Here is an 18363-nt window from a genome sequence, read left to right on the forward strand (position 1 = left end):
GACTTTCCACTCATCCTGTCCAAAGGGAACTGTGAATGCGATTTTGTATCTATCATTTGGATCAATTTATATTTGTCAAAATCCTGATTTCATATCAAATTTGGAAAATACAAATGCAGAATGAAGTTTTTGTAAAAGATATTTTTTGTTTGGAATTGGATACCTGATCCATTTCAAAGCTTTATTCAAAGGTTTGTAATTAATTACTAATCTAGGAGTGCCTCTTTCTATTTTTGAATTTTTGTTTACATAAAAAGCTGCACAACTCCAAGGAGATCTAGATTATGTAATTAATCCTTTTTTCTTTAAATCCAAAGTTTCTGAACGACAGTGTGGTTCTAGTTCAGCATTCATCTGGATTGGTTTGGCTTTTGTAGGTATCTGTTTTTCATTGAAACCATTTTCATATGGTAAGTCTACCATATGTTGTTTTCGATTCCAAAAGGCATTTGGTAAATCAGAATAAATTTCTCTTTCAATTTGGGTTTTGAAATCCAAAATTTTCCTTTTCACCAAATCGTTTTGTAATTGTTTTTCAATTCATGTTAAAGAAACATCTTGCTGTAAATACAACAAGTGTTGCTTTTTTCCTTCTATTAAAACATTAATCTCATTATTATAAATGGAACAAGCTTTTATAGAACATATGCAGTTCTGGCTACATTAATTCTGAATTTTTGAGCAGGAGTTTTGGAGAGGACTATCGGTCCAAAGTGGACTAAATCACCATTGTTGGATGATTCTGCCATCTGCAAAAACTCAAAAGGGTTAGTTTGTAATAAGCAGTAATCAAAAAATTAATTTTTGAAAACAAACTCGTTTTTTAAAGAAATTTCTTTTTGTAAATGCTGTCTTGTTTCCTGTTCCAAAATATTTATTTGATTATTAAAAATGGAATAAGCCTTTATGATATTTAAATTCTTTATTTTGGATTTTTCAACAAAAGGAAAAACAAGATTTTGATTCTTTGTTTTAAAAGAAATACTATCATAGTTGACTCTGGAGGGAGTAATCAAATTGATGAATGGCGTCCCTAAAATGATACTCTGACTGATATCTTTTATTAAAACAAATGAAATTTTTAGAAGAAGATTTGAATTGGCTATTGAAGGCTCTGTTTTGTAATTAATTTTGATTTTGGAATTGTTTGCAGCTGAAAGTTTGGAATTTCTCTGGAATAATGCCTTCTTTAATACAATTTAAATCTGCACCTGTATCAAATAAGGCAATTGTATCGATCTTGAAATCTTTTGAAAAAATTATCGAAATTCTAATCAAATATTTTATGGAAGAAACTCATTAAGAATGAAGAGAAAATCTTTTGTAGGTTTTTCAAGATTTTGAATTTCTAAAGTATTTTCTTCATCTTCTTCTTCGAGTTCTTCATTGATTTGTTTTGAAAGTAATTTTTGAATTGTTTTTGAGTCCTGTGCCTATTTTTCTTTAAGCTCATTAAGCTCAACCTTAACAGCTTTTATTTCTTCCTGGAGGCTTTGGAATGAACAGTTAATTGTTTTGAAGTCTTCTTTCTACCCAATATGGCTGTAAGGTCATATGTGTTTTTTGTAATAGAGGGCAGAATAGAAGGTTTTTGTATTGGTTGTTCTTCAAAGGTTTTGAAAAGTTTTCCTAAAAATTCATTTTGTAGTTGAGAATCTTCAACCTGTGTAAGGATTTCTAAGAGTAACTTCTGATCTTTCAAAAGAATATTGATTTTCAATTTGGGTTTTGTAAATAGTTCATTTTCTGTTTCAGAATCAGAACTGGATGATGAATTTGTAATTAATTCATTAATTTGTAATCGTTCTTCATTTTCTGTGGGTTCAAAATTACAAGACTCACCTTCGGTTTCAATTAAAAGAGCAGTTATCTTATTAATAACTTCTTCTTCTAATTGCAACTCATGAAGTTTTTTGTTTAACTTGCAAAAATATGCAGTGTGGTCTTTGTTATCACATTTGTAGCAAGTTAAATTTTTGAACTTTATTTTGGATTGAGGACTAGGTTTACTAGTCTTTTTTGAAAGTTTTTTTGTAATAGGAATCTTTTTCTGGTTTTGAAAAGTTTTTGCATTTTTGGGATGATTTTTTGTAAGGTTTTCTGCTACAACTTCCTCCACAATCTGGAGTAGGGTTCTTGGTTCCTATTTCAAATTGTTTGCAGAAAGATCCTTACTCTTGGTTAGTTTTTCTCATTTCCCACTTCAGTTGTTTTTGTAATTTCAAATCCTGAAAAATCTTTAAACCTTCTTTTTGAGTGAGACTGACTAGTTCACCATAGGTTAATTTATCATACGGGATTTGATTTCCAAATGCTTCCTTGATTTTATTCCTAACTTTTTCTCCTAAAAGGGTTGGAAGACTAGCAAGAAATTTTTCTTTCCAAAAGGGCTGATTAGAATCTTCTCTAAGCATTACCTTAGTAAGAAAAGTGTTTTTTCAATATTGAAAATCACTCAGTTTTTTGCATCCAATGTTTGAAAGGAGTTCGGCATTCTTATCCTTAAGATGAGATGGGTCACCTACGAAATGTAAGGAGATTGTTATTATCAAGGTGGCTACTGCATCTGGGATTGGTTGGCCTAACTCATCAAGAATTGGCACGCCATCTTCTTGAGTTTGTATGGACTCTAGAATCTCAGATTTTTGTAGGTTCGTGAGATGATAATCCCACCATCCTTTGAGCTGTCCTGAGAACCTTGCAATGAGTGTTATACTCAATTCATATAGGCATTTTAGGGTAGTTTTGCATCCATTTTGCCCTCATATTTTAGTATATTTTATGTTTTTAGCTTTATTTTATCTTATTTGTTAATTTTAGATACTTTATATTTGATTTTCGTAATTTTTGTTGTTTTGATAGGATTTTGTGGCAAAATCGAAGATCAATGAGTGCAATAGGAAATAATTTGAAGAGATTTGAAGTTCTTTAAGCATGGAGGAAAGTTAAGAAATCAAGCCTTAAAAGAGCAAACTAGCCGAAATTTGCTTGAGACTTTGCTTAAGGTCATGCTTAGGGTAAAGCGGCAGTACTTAAGGAGCAGCACAAATCAAGCACCAGCAGAAGAGTTCATTCTACTCTAAGTCTGCCGAGATTTGCTGAAGGTCTGCTTAACCTTAAGCGAGACAGTCGATGAGGCTAAAATTTGCTAAGAAGTCGCTTAGGTTAAGTGAACCCTAAGCGAGAATGCCCGAACGTGAATAGTCTTCTTGACTTGGATAATTTTACACCTCATTTCCTATCCACTCCTTGTCTTTTATTTACTTTTAGGGCAACTTTTAGGGACCATATAAATTCATCATTTCCTTATTTTGCCACAAGAGGAAGGGAAGAGAAAAAAAAAAGAAAAGAAAAATAGAATAGAGAAAAAGGGAGGAGACGCCATTTTCTTTTGGGGAGGAGCTACTGCACCAGTTTTGGAGCTCCAGAAACCAGAGACTTTGGTTCTTTCACCTGGGTTTTTCTATTTCAGTCCTCTTATCATGTTTTCCTTTACTTTTCCATCAATATTTCTTGTAAATACCATCATGAGTGAGTAATTTCTTTAGATTTTAGAGTTGGGAAATATGTTTTAGATTAATTTGTGGATTTGGACTGGGTATTTCCTTATTTTATATGAATATGAGTTTTGATTCCTTCCTTGTGTGCTTGATTTACTTGCGTAATGTTGGTACCCATAGGGTATTGTGTTAATCTTTGATTGAAGGACCAAAAGGTGAAAGTCATTGATGGGTAATCATGGATTGGAACTTAAAATCACCTAGATTTAGAAATAAACTAGGACTTTAAGAGGAATTAAATATTGGTTACAAAACCTAATGGGTTTTAAAGTAATCAAATACATACGAAAGTAGGTTTGGTTATTTTAGAATACACTTTGATTTGCTTGAAAAAGATATCAAAGGGATTTAGAATCAATTTCCTTCAAACTCTATTTTTCCCTAAAAATTGGAGTGCCCAAGACAAATCCCAATTAATTTATGCATAAACCCCCAACTCTGGAATCACTTTTACCATAATTAGACTTTTGTTTAAATTACCCATTATTAATTTTAGTTTAATTGCGAACTAGAATTAGAATTTATTTGTTTGCTCTTTACCCATTTCAATTAGATTAATCAATTTACCTTGCTCATTTACATTTACCATTTATTCATTAATCATTAGCCCAAATAATCGCTTCATTCATAGTTTAGTAATCAAATAGCAAATCCTCGTGGGAACGATACTTGATTCATCACTTTATTACTTGAGACGACTCGTATACTTGCGGATTTTCGTACATCAAGTTTTTGGTGCCGTTGCCGGGGATTTGATTTTTGTTTGATATTAAACAATTGTTTGTTTGGTTAATTTGGGCATTTTATTTTATTTCTTTTTACCATTTTACTTTGAGAATTTGTTTATTTTTGTTTTTCAGGTGCTTTATTTTATGAGAAGGACAAAAAGTGAAGAAATCAATTTATTCTTTGACCCAGAAATAGAAAAGACAGCAAAAGCTTTAAGAGCAGAATCTAAGAGGAGAAAAGCTGAAATTAAAGCTCAACAACAACAAGAAAGAGCACAAGAGCAAGAGGAATTACAAGAAGAAATGGCCAACAACAACAACAATAACAACCGCTCTGTGAAAGATCATGCCTATCCTAACATTGGAGATTTCATGCCAAGTATCACAAGACCAAGGGTAGAAGCTAATAATTTTGAACTGAAGCCTGCACTCTGTCAGATGGTGCAACAATCACAATTTGGAGGAAATCCAAGTGAAAGTCCACATGTGCATCTAGCACACTTTCTTGAGATCAGCGATATGCTGAAGATAAATGGAGTTTCTGATGATGCAATTCGACTCAGATTATTTCCTTTTTCTCTGAAGGACCGAGCTAGAGAGTGGTTACATTCTTTGCCACTGGGTTCTATCACAACATGGGATGAACTTTCTCAAGCATTTTTAGCTCAATATTTTCCACCAAGCAAGACAGCTAAGCTAAGAAATGAGCTGACTTCTTTCAAACCTAGAGATGATGAGAGCTTGTATGAAGCATGGGAAAGGTACAAGGATTTGCAAAGGAGATGTCCACATCATGGGATTCCTAAGTGGATGCTTGTTCAACACTTTTACAATGGAGTTTCACCAGCTATTAGAAGTACGATTGATGCATCTTCTGGAGGTGACCTTATGGAGAAATCTGAAGATGAAGCTTTTTCTGCTCTTGATAAAATTGCTTATAACAACTACCAATGGAGTTGTGAGAGGAATGAGATCAAGAAACCAGCTGGTATGTTTGAGCTTGATGCCATGAATATGATTAATGCTAAGTTTGATGCTTTGACAAGGAAAATGGACAAGCTAAGCATGAAAGTAGATTCTTTAGCCGGAGGTTCTAGTAATTCAGTAGAAGTTGGAGCTAAAAATGTCAATTGTGCAGCAGATTTTTCTGCACTTAATCAAGATTTTTCAAGTGAGCAAGTGGATTATGTGGGGAACTACAATCAAAGACCAGGTGATAACTCATTTTCTGCAACTTATGATCCAGCATGGAGAAACCACCCAAATTTCTCTTGGGGAGGTAAACAAGGGCAAAATCAGAATTTTCAGCAACCTTCAGGGTATTAGTAAAATCAGAATTTTCAGCAGAATAGAGGCCCCCCTCCTGGAATTTCTAAACCTCAAAATGCACCTGCTCCACTTCTACCACAACAAGCACAACTAGACAAGACAGCTAGATTGGAATCTATGATTGAAACTCTACTTGTGAGCCATCAAAGTCAACAAGAAATGATTTCTCAATTAGCATCTAAAGTAGATCAAATGGCAACACACAACAAGATGTTAGAGAATCAAATAGCTCAACAAACTAGCTCTTCAAGTAACAAAGCATTTGGGAAGCTCCCTAGCTAGCCAGAAAATTCAAGGGAGCATTGCAAGGCTATTACATTGAGAAGTGGAAAAATATTGGAAAATGGAGATAAAAAGATTGAAGAGAAAATTGAAGAAAAGAAAAGCAGAGAAGGAGATGAACAAACTGAAGTTAGAATTGAAGCTGAGAAAGAAAATCCAGTGGAAGAAAAAGGAAGTAAGGAGAGGGAAAGCAAAGAAGAAGAACCTAAATATGTTGCACCTAAAGCCTACATGCCACCTTTACCATTCCCATAAAGGTTTAAGAAAGCAAAATTGGATAAGCAATTTGGGAAGTTCTTGGAGGTATTGAAGTCTTTGCATGTGACTATTCCTTTCACTGATGCCTTAGCACAAATGCCTTCATATGCTAAATTTTTGAAGGAGATTTTATCTAACAAGAAGAAATTGGAGGAATTTGATACTGTAGCTCTCACAGAAGAAAGCAGTGCTATCTTGCAAAATAAGCTTCCACCCAAACTGAAAGATCCTGGAAGTTTCTCCATACCATGTCACATTGGGGATATCAGTATAGATAAGGCTTTATGTGATCTTGGAGCCAGTGTTAGTCTGATGCCATTGTCTATCTATGAGAAAGTGAAGATTGGAGAAATGAAGCCTACTACCATATCACTACAGTTAGCAGATAGGTCTATTAAATTTCCAATTGGGGTGATTGAGAATGTTCCTCTGAAAGTTGGAAAATTTTTCATACCAGTGGATTTTGTGGTATTGGAGATGGAGGAGGATGTACACATACCTATTATTCTTGGTAGACCTTTCCTTGCTACTGCTGGAGCTGTGATTGATGTAAAAAATGGGAGGCTTACATTAGAAGTTGGGGAAGAGAAAGTTGAATTTAATTTGTTTCAAGCAATGAAAAAGAAAGATGATTCAAACTCATGCTTGAGAGTTGATGTGATAGATGAAGAGGTTAGAGAAGTGCTTAAAAAGCAACATCCTAAAGATCCCTTAGAAGCTTGTTTGGTTCATAATATCAAAAAAGGGGATGAGATTGAAGAAGCTGCAGAATATGCTATAATTTTGGAAGGAAATCCACCATTTCCTATGGCTGATATTGAAAAGATTAGGAACTTGAAGCAAGAAACAACTTCATCATCAAAGCTTGAAAAAAGTGAAGCACCTAAGGTAGAGTTGAAACCTCTTCCAACAAATCTCAGGTATGCTTTTCTAGGTCAAAATTCTACATATCCTGTGATTGTTAGTTCTAAATTGACTGATTGTGAAGTTGAAAAATTATTGAGAGTTCTTAGGAAGCATAGAAGAATAATTGGTTATACCATTGATGATATTAAAGGAATACATCCTTCTGTGTGCATGCAAAGAATTTTGTTAGAAAATGACCATAAAGCCTCTCGAGAATCACAAAGGAGATTGAATCCAAATATGAAAGAGGTTGTGAAAAAGGAGATCTTAAAATTACTTGATGCAGGTATTATTTACCCTGTTTCTGACAGCAATTGGGTAAGTCCAGTTCATGTTGTACCTAAGAAAGGGGGCATCACAGTAGTAAAAAATGAAAATGATGAATTAATACCTACAAGGACTGTAACTGGATGGAGAATGTGTATAGACTATAGGAAATTGAATAATGCAACCAGAAAGGACCATTTTCCATTACCATTTATAGATCAAATGCTTGAGAGACTAGCTCATCATTCTTATTTTTGCTATTTGGATGGCTATTCAGGGTTCTTTCAGATCCCTATTCACCCAGATAATCAGAATAAAACTACCTTCACATGTCCTTATGGTACCTTTGTAAATCGAAGGATGCCATTTGGACTATGTAATGCCCCTGCTACATTTCAAAGATGTATGATGTCCATATTTTCTGACATGATTGAGGGTATTATGGAAGTGTTCATGGATGATTTTTCTGTGTATGGTAAATCTTTTGATGAATGCTTATCTAACTTGTCTAAGGTTTTGCAGAGATGTGAAGAGTTCAATTTAGTTTTGAATTGGGAAAAGTGCCATTTTATGGTACAAGAAGGAATTGTTTTGGGACATCTTGTGTCAAATAGGGGTATTGAGGTGGATAAATCAAAGGTAGAAATTATTGAGAAAATGCCACCCCCAACATCTGTGAAGGGAGTGAGGAGTTTCTTGGGGCATGCTGGATTTTACAGGAGATTCATCAAGGATTTCTCTAAGATTTCTAAACCTCTTACCAATTTATTGAGTAAAGATGTGGAATTTAATTTTGATACTAATTGTATGAATGCTTTTTGTAGGATAAAGGAAGCTTTGATATCTGCTCCTATTATGCAGCCACCGATTGGTCATTACCTTTTGAGTTAATGTGCGATGCTAGTGATTATGCCATTGGGGCTGTTTTGGGACAAAGGAGAGATAAGAAGGTGTATGCAATATACTATGCAAGTAGGACCTTGGATGATGCTCAAATAAATTACTCTACTATAGAGAAAGAGTTTTTGGCAGTAGTATTTGCAGTAGAAAAATTCAGGTCCTATCTTGTGGGGTCTAAGGTAATAGTGTACACGGATCATGCAGCTATCAAGTATCTCCTTCAGAAAAAAGAGGCTAAACCTAGATTGATAAGGTGGGTGCTACTCCTTCAAGAGTTTGACTTGGAAATTAAAGATAAGAAAGGAGTAGAAAATGTGGTAGCGGATCATCTATCTAGATTGAGGCAAGAATAAGGAGAAAATTTGGGAAAAGAGCCCCCAATAGATGATTATTTTCCTGATGAGCAACTGTTAGTAATCATGAATGCATAAGTCCCTTGGTATGTAGATTTTGAGAACTATCTAGTGTGTGGAATCCTTCCACCTGATCTAACATGGCAGCAAAAGAAGAAATTTCTTTTTGATGTGAAGGATTATGATTGGGAGGAGCCATTTTTGTTCAAGAGATGTGGAGATGGGCTGATTAGAAGATGTTTAGCTGATGAGGAGATAGGGAATGTTATTAAAGATTGCCATTCTTCACTTTATAGGGGTCATATGAGTGTGACAAAGACTGTAGAAAAAGTTCTTCAAGCAGGGTTCTTTTGGCCACACATGTTTAAGGATGTGAGGAAGTTTGTAAATGCATGTGATAGGTGTCAAAGGATGGGTAATATCTCAAAGAGAGATGAAATGCCCCTCCAAAATATATTGGAAGTGGAACTATTTGATGTATGGGGCATTGATTTCATGGGACCTTTTCCATCGTCCTTGGGACACAAATACATTTTAGTTGGAGTAGATTATGTGAGCAAATGGGTTGAAGCTATACCATCTCCAACTAATGATGTTAGAGTTGTGATTAAATTCCTTAAAAAGTTCATTTTTACAAGATTTGGAACTCCACGTGCCATTATAAGTGATGGAGGTTCTCATTTTTGCAACCATCAATTTGAAAGATTATTACAAAAATATGGAGTAAAGCATAAGATTGCAATGCCCTACCATCCACAAACTAGTGGTCAAGTGGAGATCTCCAATAGAGAGCTGAAAAGAATTCTTGAGAAAACAGTGAATAGTTCAAGGAAAGATTGGTCACTAAAGTTAGATGATGCTCTTTGGGCCTATAGAACAGCTTTTAAAACTCCTATTGGAACCACCCCATTTAGATTGGTTTATGGGAAAGCTTGTCATCTACCTTTGGAGTTAGAGCATAGAGCATATTAGGCTATAAGGACACTGAACTTTGACTTAAAAACTGCAGGAGAAAAAAGAATGCTGCAACTCAATGAACTTGAGGAACTTAGATTGGATGCTTATGAAAATGCCAAGCTTTACAAGGAAAGAACTAAGAGATGGCATGATAAGTATATTAGGAGGAAAGAATTTCAGGAAGGGGATGTTGTTCTTCTATACAACTCTAGGTTAATGTTATTTCCCGGAAAATTAAAGTCATGATGGTCAGGGCCCTACACTGTTATAAAGGTATACCCCTATGGAGCTGTTGAGATAGGTAATGAAACCTCAGGGACTTTTAAAGTTAATGGGCAGAGATTAAAGCATTATATTGTTGGAGAACCCACACAAAAGGTTGTAGAGGTTTCATGGTTTGGTTCTCCAATCATGGATATTTAGGTGATTTGGAGTGGAAGGTCAAGCTTAAGACCTTAAACAAGCGCTTCTTGGGAGGCAACCCAAGCGTATCCTTTTATAGTTCATTAATTTTCCATTTCATTTCATTTTCAGTTTTCACCCTCATTAATCTCAAAAGTGACATTTGTTTATCTTTTGTAGGTCATTCATGAAGATGGGGCAAATTAACACTTGTAGCAAAAAGAAAGAATTGAAGGGGGCAAGTATAAGCATAATTCTGCAATTTATCCAGTACCTGTGAACAGTAACACCTTTAAACCTGTGCTAAATTGCTGATATTGCAATCTACTTGATAGCACACGTTTGATTTTGTGTTTTGTGTAAATTCTGTGAAATGCAACTTAGATGAGGATCAATTTTGATATTTAGGACTGATGTGAGCTTTATTGAAGTGCAAAAATAGTGTTTGTTAAGTTTTACCTTTTAGTGTATATATAATTTTGTAGTCTGATAGGAATTTGCATGTTTTTGTTTGAATTGCTGCTAGTTTTTGTAATCTGCAGATTTTGGTTACTGTTTACGCTACTGTTCATGCTGCTTAAGAAGTCAATTTCTATGTCTTTTCTGCAATTTTTTATTAATTGGAACTTGTCTCAAATGCTGCTGAAAATGTGCTTTTGGTATAAGTTTAGAAAGAAGACCATTTCATTAAGTGTGCAAAAAGGTAATCACAATTAGTGCCTTAATTGAAAAATGCTTGCATGAGCTAAATGAAAATATATTGTGTTTGATGAGTTCTAAGAGATGATGAACTTAAATCCCTCAATTTTATGGTGTTTGTGTGTATTTGGTAACTGCTGAGGGTCATAATAGAATTCCATAGCTTTTGGACTGTTTTTGGTAAGCAAAACCACAATTTTTCCCAAAACCTGCCGAAACTTGCTGATGACATTGCTTGTCAAGCAGAGTCTTAAGCAAATTCTGCTGAACCTTATGCTTAACCCCAAGCATGGCCCATATTACCACAAGTCTGCCCCACAGTTTAAAATAGCCCAAAATGTCCGCCAATTTTCCAAAAGCCTCACCCACACTCCCGATAAACCTCGTCGACTCCTTTCCCACGCCATTTTTTCCGGCAATCTTTACAGGAAGCCGAAAGGTTTCTTTCTTTTCATTAAAATGGTAAGAACTAAAATGTGGTCTTCCCACAAACCCAAACTCAGTAGATTTCGACATTCTGTCAAATCAAAAATGGGTATTCCATCCTCATTGCCCACAAACCCTAACCCCAGCCCCAGTCCGCCGCTCCCTCAGTCACCACCACCACAAACGCCGCCATTACCTCAATCGCCACCACCTCAGTCACCACCACTACCCCCAAGCCAAATACCACCTCTCAGTCCGCCGACTCCCCTCTCGCCACAAACTGAATCGCAAAATGAAACACCAATTCTCGACACCCATTCCCCAGAACCAGTGCCTGAGCCTGCGCCTACTCAAACGAAAACCAAAGGCAAAACTAAAAGGGCTGCAAGTAGACCCAAGGAAACCCCTGTCGGAAAACGGAAACGAGTACCCTCTGTTCCTTTCGGCCTAAATTCTCCACCTCAGCCATCCTCTGAACCAGTCAGCAAAAGGACCAGGTCTTCCTCGCAAACTCCAGCACCAGTGGTCCAAACACCAGTACCTCAGTCTCCCTTACATTCTCCAGCACCTGCGTCATCTGCCGATAATATAGAGGAGGTAATTTCTCCATTACCTTGGGCTTTTAAGGATATGGATATGAAAAATGCCTATGAGAAATTAGTTTCTAAACCTATTTTGGCAAACAAGTATATGGATGAGCAGATTTTAAAAGAATTAGGCATTTATGACTCAGATTTGCCTATTTGGATGTTAAATTTGGGTGATTTTGCTAAAATTAGGGAACCAGTGTACAAGGATTTGACCCTGGAATTTTTGAGTTCCTTAAGGCTGAATTTCAAACCAACAGTGCCTGAACATAAAGATGTGATATATTTTCCATGTGCTGGAATTGATAGGGAGTTAGACATGGATGCTATGAATGCAATTTTTGGTTTTCAGGATTCGGGGTATAAAAATATTGAGTGGCAGCAAACTGTTTATGACCCTGTTCAATTCTGGAAGGATATTGCACCTTTTGGGGGTTATTATAGACAGAGGACTGCAAAAGCCTCTAGGATAGTTGATCATGTATTGAAATACCTCCATAGGTTCATTTCTTACACTGTTTTAGGAAGGGGACACAGTAACAGTATTGTGGGTGCTGGTGACTTGTTTCTCTTGTGGTGCATGAAGGAGAGAAAACAAGTAAGCACAGCCCATTTCATAGCTACTCATTGGCACCAAATTGTCACGAAGCATACTAAAGGTAGTATAGTTTTTGGGGGGGGTATATAACTGGTATAGCAAACTCATTTAGCTTTGATGCTAGTTTATATAAATTCTCGATTCTGGGAATCATATATAGACAGCACAATGTTGCTGCATATGGATGTTTGTGAGAAAATAGGCCATACCTATACTTTGTTACAGCAGCATCCTGATACCACTAGTACTACAGACCCCACTACCTTTGCACCAGCAGAACCACAACCAACCACTACCCCACAGTTTTCAGCAGACATTTTGTCCCTCTTAAGATCCTTGGAATCCAGAATAGCAAGTTTCACTGTCCAACCATCTGTTCCCTCACCTGACACCACAGAAATTCTTGCTACCTTGAAGAGCTTAGAAATCAAAATTGAAACCATGGGTCAGCAGCAGGTTAACCAAAAGAAGAAGCTAGAAAAGAAACTTAAAAAGAGATTTTTATCTCTTAAAAAGAAACAGAAGCAACATCAGCTTCAAATGTTGGAGCTTTACAACAAACTGGCCCAATCCTACAATAATTTATATCATTGGGGCCAAGCCATGTTTCAAGAAATGAAAGACCTCACAGAAAATTTAGAAACTGCTTTTGAAGCTTCAGACCACAATGAACCTACTGCAGAACTCAGGCGGATCCCGACGCAAAGACCAAAACCTTGACAATGAGCTTGATCAATAGCAATAGTTCTAATTTCTGTTTTAGGTTTATTTTGTAATCTGTTTATTTTAATTTTCAAACTTTGGTAATAGTTGTAATACTTTGGTAATTAGTTTTTATGATTATACCTGCAGTTCTTTCTTTTAGTTTACTCTATTTTATTTTCTGCTATGGACATAGTTACTCTGTGAATGCTTTTTGGTTTAATTTTTTTTTATTTAAATGTTAGATTTTATTTCTTTACACTTTTTCATTTTCTTGCACATTATTTTTGCACTCTATCTTTTTCTTCAATCCTAATTTCGCTGACATTGATGAGTTGCACAAATTTTCTTTGAGCCGCATCTGTTTCACATCATTTGGAGGTAACAGTTTACCCTTTTACCATTTATGCTTATGGTATGTTGCCAATGCTTCTGCTTTTGCTTTACCCTATGCAGCAGGTTAAGCAACATCTTAAGAAGTGTAAATTCATACATTTGGGATACTTTTTCGCATTTTTTCTCTCTAAAGCTTCATTGTTAATATCACTTTGAGCTAATTTTGAAATACTTGAGCCTATATTGATTTAATCCCCAATTGTATATATTTCATTAATTGATTAGTTCACACAATTTTGCCCATCTTTGCATTCATTTTAAACATTGAGGACAATATTTCATTTGAGTTTGGGGGTGAGGGCAAAATTTTTGCAAAATTTTCTTTAAAATTTTCTTTCATTCATTTATTGCATTTCATTCATCCATTTATAGATAATCCATACACTTTTACATATACCACACACATGTCTATACCCATATACATACATTTGCATATAGTTTTCATATAGATTACACTTAGTTTTAATTTGATTTATGCATTCATTTTAGGATCATGCATATCATAAAAATAAATTTTTACCTTATCCTTAGAGGATTGAGAATTGCTTTGAAGAGCAATTGAGCTTATTTTTAGAAGGGTTTGATGGATTGAAAGTTCTAGATAAGTGCAAAGTTATTAGATTCTTGTTTTAGTTTATATCTTCTTAGCCAAGGGCCACCCAATCAATTGCATTGACTTTGAGTGCTTAGAAAAAACTCTAGGGTGAGAAGTAGCTAATTGATGTCTCACCAATCCTAGAACAATCTTTCTAAACCTTCAAGGCGAAATCATAGCATGCACTTGAAAAAGAAATGATCTAGGCATTCTTTGAATTTTAAACCCATATTTTAGCCTTAGCCAACCTCACTTCAAAATTTCCTTTGAAACCAATTTGAGCCTACATTTATCCCTCTTATTTCTTTGGAACCCACATTAATGCCTAGCCATAAACCCAAACACTTACCTACCCTCTATGAGAATAATTCTTTGAATGATAGATACACTTAAAAAATAATAATAATAATTAGTTGGGAGAAGTGATTCAAAAAAAAAAAAAAAGAGAAAAAGAAAGCTAGCAAATTCAATTATGGTATGCAAAGTAATTCACCACCCAAGTACACTAAGAAATGAGTTTTGGGTTGAATTGAAAGGGACAATTACAATTCAAGTCAATGTTATTTACGTAGTCCCTCTAAAAGCTTCAAAATTATATGCTAGCATTGGTGAAAAGTTGTAAAGTTCCTTCTCCCAATTGATATATAAAAAAAAAAAAAATTTTGTATCTTGATCTTTTAATAATTTAATTATTCTCATATTTTGTTACCTTTATCCTTTTCTTGTTAGCCACATTATCAACCCCTTACCCCATTATAACCCTTGAAAGTCCTTTTGATCTTTTGATAGTGTTTTGCTACATTAGTGGAGATTAGAATAGGAGAATTGCCTATGGGATTGTAATATCACTAATACATTCATTTACTTTCATCATTATTTGGGACACTTTGGTTTATGGATTACCCTATAGTCTATTTAGGCATGATTATTCTTCGTGATTGATTGGTTTGGGTTTGATGATATGGATAATTGACCCAAGGCTAAGCGGTGATAACTTTGGTAAGGATTGAGTTTTTTGTACCTTGAAAGTGGGTATATGGTGTGTTGGTGGCTAAAGGTAAGCTTGAGAGTTTGGATAAGTAATTTTCATAAATTTAAGGCAAGGTACCCCAAATTGCATTAATTGTTTTTAAATTGCTTGAGGACAAGCAAAGGTTTGAGTTTGGGGGAATTTGTTATACTCAATTCATATAGGCATTTTAGGGTAGTTTTGCATCCATTTTGCCCTCATATTTTAGTATATTTTATGTTTTTAGCTTTATTTTATCTTATTTGTTAATTTTAGATACTTTATATTTGATTTTCGTAATTTTTGTTGTTTTGATAGGATTTTGTGGCAAAATCGAAGATCAATTAATGCAATAGGAAATAATTTGAAGAGATTTGAAGTTCTTTAAGCATGGAGGAAAGTTGAAGAAATCAAGCCTTGAAAGAGCAAACTAGCCGAAATTTGCTTGAGACTTTGCTTAAGGTCATGCTTAGGGTAAAGCGGCAGTACTTAAGGAGCAGCACAAGTCAAGCACCAGTAGAAGAGTTCATTCTACTCTAAGTCTGCCGAGATTTGCTGAAGGTCTGCTTAACCTTAAGCAGACAGTGCGACCAGAGGCTAAAATTTGCTAAGAAGCTGCTTAGGGTTAAGCTGAACCCTAAGCAGAATGCCCAGAACGTGAATAGTGCTGCTGACTTGGATAATTTTACACCTCATTTCCTATCCACTCCTTGTCTTTTATTTACTTTTAGGGACCATATAAATTCATCATTTCCTTATTTTGCCACAAGAGGAAGGGAAGAGAAAAAAAAAAGAAAAGAAAAATAGAATAGAGAAAAAGGGAGGAGACGCCATTTTCTTTTGGGAAGGAGCTACTGCACCAGTTTTGGAGTTCCAGAAACCAGAGACTTTGGTTCTTCCACCTGGGTTTTTCTATTTCAGTCCTCTTATCATCTTTTCCTTTACTTTTCCATCAATATTTCTTGTAAATACCATCATGAGTGAGTAATTTCTTTAGATTTCAGAGTTGGGAAATATGTTTTAGATTAATTTGTGGATTTGGACTGGGTATTTCCTTATTTTATATGAATATGAGTTTTGATTCCTTCCTTGTGTGCTTGATTTACTTGCGTAATGTTGGTACCCATTGGGTATTGTGTTAATCTTTGATTGAAGGACCGAAAGGTGAAAGTCATTGATGGGTAATCATGGATTGGAACTTAAAATCACCTAGATTTAGAAATAAACTAGGACTTTAAGAGGAATTAATTATTGGTTACAAAACTTAATGGGTTTTAAAGTAATCAAATACATACGAAAGTAGGTTTGGTTATTTTAGAATACACTTTGATTTGCTTGAAAAAGATATCAAAGGGATTTAGAATCAATTTCCTTCAAACTCTATTTTTCCCTAAAAATTGGAGTGCCCAAGACAAATCCCAATTAATTTATGCATAAACCCCCAACTCTGGAATCACTTTTACCATAATTAGACTTTCGTTTAAATTACCCATTGTTAATTTTAGTTTAATTGCGAACTAGAATTAGAATTTATTTGTTTGCTCTTTACCCATTTCAATTAGATTAATCAATTTACATTGCTCATTTACATTTACCATTTATTCATTAATCATTAGCCCAAATAATCGCTTCATTCATAGTTTAGTAATCAAACAGCAAATCCTCGTGGAAACGATACTTGATTCATCACTTTATTACTTGAGACGACCCGTATACTTGCGGATTTTCGTACATCAATGAGGAGTTCAACAATAGCTCTGTTTGGGGTTCCAGTTTGGGTTTTGTAAGCATTTGCTGCCATGGTCATTTGCTGGAGCAAATTCAAAATATTATATTCAGACATACCAGTTATGTTCCATTCATAGACAGTAGAGGCATTGAATTTAGACTGAGTCAAAATTTCAATTCTATTTTCTATGCCTAAGTCTGGAGCTGTTATTGGGAGGGGTGTTGCTACCCGCGGCCAATAAAGTCTATTGATTTGTAAAGGTTTTGAAGACTGAATTTCTTCAGCTTGGATAGGCTGGTTTTCTTGGCTTTGGACATCTGAATCTGAATCTGAATCTTCCTCAATTATATTGACACTCCTTTGGGAAGTTTGAGGTGTTTCAGGTGCTACTGGAGTAGAAGTTGAAGCTTCTAGCCTAGTTTTCATGTCTCTCAAAGCTTGGATAAATTCAGAATTGCTGTTGTTTTGTAAATCTTTTTGACTGTTTTTGGAAACTTGGAATGGTTTGAAGATTGGGTTTTTCAGTTTTGTATCTGGCTTAGTTTCAATTTGGGAAACTGTAGCCTGTTGGTTTTGTTCCATTTTTTGTAATTGCTTACCTATGGTATGCAAATGGGCATTTGTAAAATTATTCTGTAGAACAATGTTTTTTATATTCACAGAATCATTTTCATTTGGAATTTTGTAAGGGGCTGCTTCTACTGTTTGTTCTAAGTGGGGAATTTTTACTTTCCTAAGAGGAGGATGTTCAGATTGTATTTTTCTACCATCTGAAATTTCCCATTCAGGAACTTTGTTTCTAATAGTGACAGGGTTAACAGACAATTTTTCTTCTGTTTTCTTTAGAAAAGCATTTTAAAGCTGCAATAAACTCTGATTGGTTGTCTTCTAACTCCTGTTGTTTAGGTTTTGGAATTTTAGAAGGTTTTGAAACTGAATCTGATTTTTTGAAAGTTTTTGGAGTTTTGGAAAACGGATATGAAATGTTATGCTGTTTAGCATACATCTCAAACCAATCAAAGAAAAGAATATGAACTTTGTGTTGGTATATAAAGTCATAATATTCCTTTTGAATTTCTTTCCTTTGATCATTGAAATTTTTGAAAAACCACATTTGCTTTTTATGATTTTTAGGAGAATAAAAATCATCATGCAAATATAGTTTTTCTACTTCAAATTCTTTTTCAAGCATATTAAGTTCTTGGTTTACATTTTCTGTAATGGCTGAAAAGGTAGGTGAAGTAGGTTTTGACTCTGTTTGGGTTTTAACCTGGACAGACTCATTTTGTAAATTTGTATAAACAGGATGTGGAACATTTGTAGAGTAATCTACATTTTGTAAAGTGGATCTATGTATTTCTGAAGTAGAAAACCTAGAAGAGCTAGGTAAGTCTGAGGTAGAATACCTAGGCTGAATATTTTGTATTTTAATTAGTTTTGTAACAGGCAAACTAATGATAGAAGGTATACAAGACACTCTTCCTATGTCTACAGTATTGGGCGTTGAAGAATCATCTGAAAACCTAAGGCTTCTATTAAAGCTAAGGCTGACTCTTCCATCGTCATACTGGGTTATTTGCCTTAGTTGAACGTTTGGCTCAACTATTTTTGATTGTGAAATGATAAGGTTTTTGGGAAATAGAGTCTTTTAAGAAGTCAAAAGGCTATTATTACGCCAAA

At 34.9% G+C, this 18363-nt stretch overlaps 1 protein-coding gene and 1 non-coding gene across 2 annotated transcripts; one reads left to right on the plus strand and one right to left on the minus strand.

Annotated features, from left to right (window-relative positions):
* Nucleotides 1–4981: 4981 nt before the first annotated feature.
* On the minus strand, nt 4982–5088 carry LOC131170201 (small nucleolar RNA R71). The gene has a single exon (XR_009141135.1). It is a non-coding gene; the product is annotated as a small nucleolar RNA R71 (small nucleolar RNA).
* A 6084-nt stretch (nt 5089–11172) lies between these two features.
* Nucleotides 11173–12238, plus strand: LOC131183005 (vegetative cell wall protein gp1-like). The gene is made up of 2 exons (XM_058152632.1): nt 11173–11664; nt 12179–12238. The coding sequence occupies exons 1-2, from the start codon at nt 11173–11175 to the stop codon at nt 12236–12238; spliced, it is 552 nt and encodes a 183-aa protein (XP_058008615.1).
* Nucleotides 12239–18363: the final 6125 nt, after the last annotated feature.

This window comes from Hevea brasiliensis, chromosome 1, assembly GCF_030052815.1.
Source record: "Hevea brasiliensis isolate MT/VB/25A 57/8 chromosome 1, ASM3005281v1, whole genome shotgun sequence".
NCBI lineage: Eukaryota > Viridiplantae > Streptophyta > Magnoliopsida > Malpighiales > Euphorbiaceae > Hevea > Hevea brasiliensis.

Excerpts from the sequence above, each read along its gene's own strand:
- LOC131183005 (XM_058152632.1), top strand. The coding sequence starts at position 11,173 with ATGGGTATTCCATCCTCATTGCCCACAAACCCTAACCCCAGCCCCAGT. Across the intron at positions 11,665-12,178 it reads CTGCCGATAATATAGAGGAG|GAAGGGGACACAGTAACAGT; the intron begins GTAATTTCTCCA and ends ACACTGTTTTAG.